This window comes from Fragaria vesca, linkage group LG2, assembly GCF_000184155.1.
Source record: "Fragaria vesca subsp. vesca linkage group LG2, FraVesHawaii_1.0, whole genome shotgun sequence".
NCBI lineage: Eukaryota > Viridiplantae > Streptophyta > Magnoliopsida > Rosales > Rosaceae > Fragaria > Fragaria vesca.
In genome coordinates, this window is record NC_020492.1 from 7,819,496 (window position 1) to 7,827,250 (window position 7,755).

General features: G+C 34.8%; 1 protein-coding gene across 1 annotated transcript; it reads right to left on the reverse strand.

Moving 5' to 3' along the window:
* Positions 1–1,275: 1,275 nt before the first annotated feature.
* Positions 1,276–7,191, reverse strand: LOC101298178 (transmembrane protein 184C-like). Its single transcript, XM_004290006.1, has 9 exons — positions 7,158–7,191; positions 6,253–6,519; positions 6,091–6,147; positions 5,066–5,174; positions 3,969–4,153; positions 3,779–3,867; positions 2,805–3,066; positions 2,126–2,377; positions 1,276–1,872 (listed from the first exon to the last, which is right to left on the reverse strand). The coding sequence occupies exons 2-9, from the start codon at positions 6,403–6,405 to the stop codon at positions 1,516–1,518; spliced, it is 1,464 nt and encodes a 487-aa protein (XP_004290054.1). The 5' UTR covers positions 6,406–6,519; positions 7,158–7,191; the 3' UTR covers positions 1,276–1,515.
* Positions 7,192–7,755: the final 564 nt, after the last annotated feature.

Below are 7,755 nucleotides of genomic sequence, written 5' to 3' on the forward strand. Positions count from 1 at the left end.
TTAGACAATTTCAGTGATCGAAGTGGAGAGGTTGCTTTCTATGCGAAGAGACATCCGCGCTGCTGCGATAGACAACTCCCATGGTTAGCTCATCAAGTACCAAAGTTACTCTCATTATTGACAGGGGCGGAAAGTCTAGCAAGCCGAAATATAAAATACGAAAAAAGATATATAAAATTTTAAATTGTTTGTCAAATTATGTTACTTAAAATTGAACTGTTTTTGTTAATGTATAGTTTCATTTATGTACATGTAAATGATTATATATTAAAAGTTTACATGCATTAAAATGATTAGTTAATAACTAATTGATTATGGTGATGAATATGGCAAGATGCAACAAAAAAAGAGATTATATAGTCCAAAATATCAAAATAATCATTATTACGTGACATATTATTACATAAAATGTCATTTAGTCCTACAATAGTGGTGTAATTGACTATCTTCAAAAGGTTTGGGAGGGGCCATGGCACCCCTTGGTCTTGGTGTGGCTCCGCCAGTGCTCATTGAGCTTGTCAAGCCTCTCGGAGGGCTTTCAGATTGAGGCCGCCTTAACCAATTTTTCATTAAGTCGAGGCTGGCGAGGCTAGTTCCGAGCGATGTTTGCATCTGCAATGGTTCATTTGTTCTTCCAAAGGTTGGTGTATTATGTATATGTATACTTTTCTTTCGATGAGGGTATGTATATCTTTATACATGTAGTTATCTATTCTGCTAGAATCTGTAATGCTAACATTATTTTCTCGTTTTGGTAACTTGTTATTTTCCGGATAAAATCATGAACAAAATCACCACTAAAAGAAAGTTAAGAAACCATCAAGTATTTTAGATGGGAAGAGATATGGTAAAATAGTAATTCCATTTGTACTAACTACTAATCGCAAGACGAGCCAGAAGCCACATCTTTCTTTACAAAAAAGCAAATAAGCAATCGCAATGTAAAGAACTAAAGATAGTCGTTGATGTGTCTTAAACAGATTAACTGTCTATCAGGATTTCAAGTAATGTCACAGTAAATCTATTAATTAATATGTCAAGACACTAGAAATGATCATACATCATGTAATTTGCACTGTAAAAAGTCGTGCAATCTCATCCAAGTTATAACCACATCAACAACTGTCTTTTTTTCAGTAATGTTGAAGAATGATAACGTTGGATCTTACCCGAATCGGAAACGAGTTCTCACTCAGGAAAGAGTAAAAACACACACTGGAGTTTGGACCAATGCCTAATTCGCCCTCTCTAATTTATCATATGGTCTTTTTCTTTATAAGAATAGTGGGTTTTGGGTCAAAATTTGCAAACTGTTCACGAGAACTTCATATTTTTGCTGTCATGTCATTTCTCAGTCGACATAAATTACATCCCATCCTAGATAAAATATTTCCTCTACGTAGACATTTACAATTTTCAATCCCCTAACAAAAATAACCCCAAGACTTGTCATGGGACAAACCACTGAAGACAGTAAGACACTCTTGATGACAAAATTGTGACCATCTTTCCATCTTAATCTTTTGTGACCCACCTACGGCCTCTGACCTGATACCCACCATAACTTTGGTCACTGCTGCTCTCTCCACCGCTTTCTGCACTGGTGTAACCTGATTTCCGGCGATGCTTCTTTACCCTGGATACACCACTATCACTCGTACTTCCATTCAAGAGAGGGTCATCTATCCCACGAATCACCTTCCCTACAGGTGATGATGTGGAAATACAACTGTCATCCTTTGTTTTCCTTTTCTCCTTGTCCTGTCTCTTAATGTTTTGAGAGATCTTGTGTAACTTCTCATTGAACCTTGTGAACCCCTTCTCTACAGGCTCAACTGCCTGTGTTACTGTAAACTTCACATCGCTGACAATCTGTATTAGAGGCAAAAAAGAGAACAAGCAAATTCAGTCCAGAAAAAAAAAAAAAAAAAAAACAAGATACCTTTACTGACAATGGACTGTTTTAAAATAATTTGCTTTTAGCCCAATAAAAAATTTCACCATTTTGCAATATTTCAGAGATTAAACGTTAACACTATTCTCTCCAACACAATCGTAAACTTGTGACAGCAATTACTACTGGTTGTAATATATGATAATGTTGGGAATAAGAATGATAACTTACATATCCCCCACCACCGATAAAAACATCCCGAACGCTTTCTCTTATGGTCATTCCACTCCTAACATCAATGTCAGGAGTTGGGAGGCGTAGCTTTGTAGGACGTTCACTGTCCCTTACTTCATCAGGATCCAAAGGACAGTCAGCAGACACATAGTCTCCAAGAACTGAGACACTCCCAGGGAAGCGATCTCCCATCAGTTCATATGGCTTCGCAGGAAAAACATACAGGTGAACGACAGAAGCAATGCCCATCTGTGTAAACAAAATATATAAAACTTTTCAGATTTGACGTGTTCTACAGAAATGATCCACACAACCATGTAAAACATAAAGATGGTAGAATACTAGAAGGCTAGTGGCAGAACAAAAGAGGAGCAGAAAACCTATTAGCTATGGTTTTGAAGACTGATGACGATCAATCTTCTCTTGAGTGCAAGACAACACATTCTGTTAGACAACCTAGCTAGTTATTTCATTTATCCTATTTTCATAGGTTTTCAAAGCCAACTCCACTTATTCTTATTTTAAGGTTTACCGTCACAAATCTACTCTCCTATAGAAAGAAAAATACTCAGAAAGTGTCACAGAGTATCATTTAAAAGACTAGTAGTAAAAGAATACAGACGCAATAATTAGTGCTGAAATGACATATAAATTGATTTATCCGAAGAAACAATACCTCTATACAAATGATGAAGTCTTGAACACTTGACTTAAATTGTAAGCCTTGAGCTATGGGACTTTTGAACAAACCAAGAGCGTACAGAAGAGCAATTGCCACACCTTGCCACCATGTTAAGAACACAATTGACTTAAAAGTCAGAAACTTGTATAATGGCTTTATATGAGCTAGTTCATCTTTCGTAACGGTATAAAACTGAACTAGACAGTACAAAGCCCATGACTGACTAAAATTTAGAACCACTGCGATATAAGGATACCTACAAAGAAATGAAAATCAGGGCCATTAGTTATCTTTATCAGTTACAATTTTATTAATTAAATTAGTTCTAGAACATTTGCGAGGACAACAAAAGAGCCAAAAGAAAATTGACAAATCAAAATATCATGAATACTTAACCGAAAAAATGCATACTTAGAATATAAATGTACAACATTCCACAAGCTACAATAATTCAAACGTGCGAGAAAGAAAAACTTGTGTGTCCATATGTTATAATGAAAAAAAGAATGGCAAAGGAAAACTTGGGTCTTAAAAGGTCAAGGTCTTTACGTTTGTTTTAAAATACATACACAAGCAAGTTTACATAATCAATTTCACCCCTATCCGTCAACTACAAACACATGCACACTCCCAGTAGGCCTGAGAAATGTGAAAATATACGTCAGGCACTACCAACAGTCTCTTTAGTGAAATTTATAACATCTTCAAGAAACAAGTTTCATTCATGAGCCATGCCAATTCAATTCTAGAGACACATGGGAGCCAAAAAACAGTTCTGAGACGTAAATTTACACATCCAAAGTCCAACTCCAAACAGAACCCTGATCAGTCGACATACGAGAATTCCATGAAAAAATCAACATCTAATAGTTTTAACTTTTTCTTGGAAAAGCATAAACTTAAGATATTAAATATAAATTATGATTACTTGTAAAATATCAAGTTGCAATAATTTGGGATTCTCTTACCCACATCCCCATTTGAATTCTCCATCACAGTATACACCAAAAGCTTCAAGTATAACTGCTAAAATAGCACTGAGAGACTTGGTTATCATCTGCCAGAGGATAAAAAGTGATATATGTTATCTAAGGGAAATGAAATAAATGAAAGAAATAACATCAAGTAACAGCTTTTCAAAAGTGATGGCACACATACATACTGAACGATTCCGAATTTGACAAGTTGGTAAAATCCTTGACCAAGTTTCCATGGTTTCAAGATTAAGTTCATTGGAAAAGGATGTGTGACAGTTCCGTTTCCAGAACTGTCTACTAATAGGGGAGTCTTATAACTTGCTCGTCCTTGTCTTTCCATAAACTCGATTGTCCTTTCTTCACCACCTTCAGAAGAATGAAAAAAGTAGACAGGCAAAATGTCAAAAACAACAAAATATATATGAGAAGTGAATAAGTATCTGTGACTATAAAAGAATTACAAATTTGCAACTTTACGAACCATGAACATCTGTTGCCCCATCAAAACCCTTTAGTTATAGAAAGACAAGCACAAAAGATAACTTTGATAAACAGAGACTACAATTGGCCTTTGAAACATTCAAACTAAAACATCGTATATGCTGGTGTTAGGTTTTGGCACGACAGTATTTATTTGTGCATGCATCTGCAAAGAGGCAGAGTTCATTGAATGTGTATCCAAGAAACAGAATCTTTCACATGGCAGAATCTTGATCATACTGGTGAATGAACAGTGCAGTCATGTCGACAAAAGCAATAGAATTTTATGATCTGAATTCCTATTAACAGGCACTAAATGTAAACAAGAACATATTAAATGCTTTTATATACAAAATCAAGATTCAATAACACAATAACCATCTAATTTATGATGAAATTTATGAAACCTTCAATTATAAGTTCTGGAGAGCATATCAAATTAGCTCCTCCAATATATGAAACAGCACATAAAACACCCAATTTAAGATGTGTGACATGGTCATAGCCCAGTGCAACAAATTCAACAATCGAGATCCAAATAAATGATAAAATTTTAATGAGAATTTCAAACCTATCGAATGTTGAATTATGATGCCGCCTAGCTTTTGCAGATTATCATGAAATTCTAAATAAAAATGGTCTTATTTTGTAAATGTATTTTACAATAGCTCCTAAAAAGGCTACAACCCCGCATCAAATGAACTAATTAAGAGATACTTTTAATAACCATTTACTGTGTAATAAAGTTCATCATTCTTGTAGAAAGTCAGCCTAATATTTCAGATATATAAGCCATACCTAAACATGCAACGAGGTATCTTCCAAAGCAATACATGGCAAAAGATTCGTAACAATCCCGCAGAATTGCGCAATCAACACTTATTGAAGGGTTCACCAAAGACACTAACTGCCAATAAAAACAATATTAGGAAGTAGAAATGATAATGCCACAGATCAGAGGCAGAGTACTTTCCTTTATAGAACATAGATAGATCAATACTTAACATCAGGAAAAGAAGTTAACAAATAAATATAAGAACATCAAGGACTATTATACCTCAGACAACCATGTAAATGAGCATATCAGCTTCCAGAGAAGTAAAAAAAACAAAGGAATAAACGTTGGGAAAGAAAAGGTTTTAAATTGTTGAGTTAACAAACATTCTACATCAAAGGTTCACGTGCAGATTAACCAAAAAAATGTTTCTAAACAAAAGATTCTCCTTAAAACGTACTAGAAGCACATAACATGTGCAAAGGGTACACCACTGTCTCCCCACCTTCTCTTTTCCTCAACTTATTTCCTATATATTCTCTTATCTTCCTCTCACTCTCTCCTTTTAGAACTCACTTTCCACGGAATCGTTGATCATTAAGTATCGTGATGCATAGTTAGTAGAGTCAAACAAACTGCAGGTGTATAGGGTTCATAATGAAGCGTTAACAGTAAATTAATATCTTATGTCTGTGATTCTTGAAGTAAAGGTTTACATGTATAATAAACAACAAAATGTTATTTAACTTAAGGTTCTCATTGCAGCAACTACAAGAACACATGGGATGCATGCAATTCATACACCTAATCTCCACCCCTTTTTTTTCCTCATCTTTTTCCCTTCATCTTCTCTTACCCCTATTTTCAGTGATTTACAACATACGTCATCATGTATACTAATTGTGAGTTAAAAAAATATTTTAAATAAATGGTTTTAGATATTGTAAATTCATCTTTTATATACAATGATAAACATTCCGTGATTCCTCCTGATTCTATAACACACACATATCTACAGAAAGAATAGAGAGAAAAAAAAATAGCTTACTGACTCTACTGCATAGCATGGAACCATGAGGATAACACCAATTAAAAACTTTTGTTCCTGAAAGGTAAATGCAAAATCAAGTAGAAAATTGTATGTCAGCTACAAAATAGTACTCGCCATGCATATTTTATACATAAATTCATCTCAATAGCTGATGATTACCTCAGGATTCTTGTATGCAGAAAGGTGTTCAAAGAGAAGATAAATTGAAAGTGTAAGCGTGATGAGTACAAACACTCCACAAGTTAGAGTTGCCCATGTAGGAGCTGTGTAGGCCAACCGGGTCGTGAGATAGAAAAATGGTGTGATCTTCATCAGCTACGTTTTCTTTTAACTGGCATATATTCTCAAATATTGCCAGCATAATGGTGTAATTTATTCACAAAATATACATTAGATGCTGAATCACCAAGGACAAGGAGCATGGACCTGTTGACACAGATGATCAATACAAAGTGCAAACTAAGGCTTACAAATTACATTAAATCAGAAACACACAATTCATGCAAAGCACAAAGACAGAGAGCTGACTGAGAAACACAACCGCCCCAAATACAAGTGCCCACAACACCAAAACACAGGATGGTCATTTTTTCCTTAACACCAATCGGAAACTCAATCTTACAATACTCCGGGACAGCATTAACTCTTGACTGAAAAGAGTGTGGAGTAGCAAGAGGAGGTGATGGGCATTTTGGTCATGGAAAATTGAGTTTGTGGGTGAGGTGGGTTTCAAATAAAGCTTGTGTCTTTGATGGTAGAGACATCCAAAACTAACAAATTTGATCAATGGATTTGATGGGTAGTCTGATTAGGATGCTGGGTATCACTTGACACCCCAATCAAAATTAATACTCAACAGAATTATGGATAAAAACTCATCTCCAGTAACCCAAAAGATCTCATTCACTTGGATAATGAAAGTCAAATACACTAAACCAAGTAATTGAACTCATACTCTCTAAAACACTCGATCAGCAAGCGAACACAGAATAAGGAATTGCCGGAACAACAGAATAATTCGATCAATGACGAAAACAGAAGGTAGATAATAAGAAAGCACTTACAGAGGTTTGTGGAGTTGCCCAGAAATGGACAAGTCTGTCGTTCCCTTGCGAAAAATCAAAAACAGAGGCGTGTGCGTTATAAGTACCTCTCTCGTCCATCTCAAACTCTCTTAGTCACGCAGGCGCCACGTGACTCTTACCAATTTTATTACCCCAGTGTAACTTTACTATTTTTTTTGTTTTTGAAAAGGAAGTGAAAGCTTTCTCAAAAAAAAAGCGAAGGAGACCAGAAGAAATTAGCAAGGGCAACTTCCATTCCACAAATGTTATCGAAAAAACTTCCATTCCACAATCTATAATCTTTTTTATCAAAGAAATAAACTTTATATATAGGAGCACGAAACAAGCAAAGCTTCAATAAAGTTTGGTTAAAATCTAAGTTTTTATAAAATAAAAAACAGAACATGTGTTACTAAAATAAGTTACAAGTTACTAATTTATTTTAGTAACACGTGTTCAGTTATAAGTTACTAATTTATTTAAAAAAAAAATTAAGCAACTAAAAGAGGGAATAAAAATTTATTCAAAAAAAAAAGATGGAATAAAGAGTTTGTAAAATGAAGAGTGTGATTCTCTCTTCTTGTTCAAAAAAAAAAAA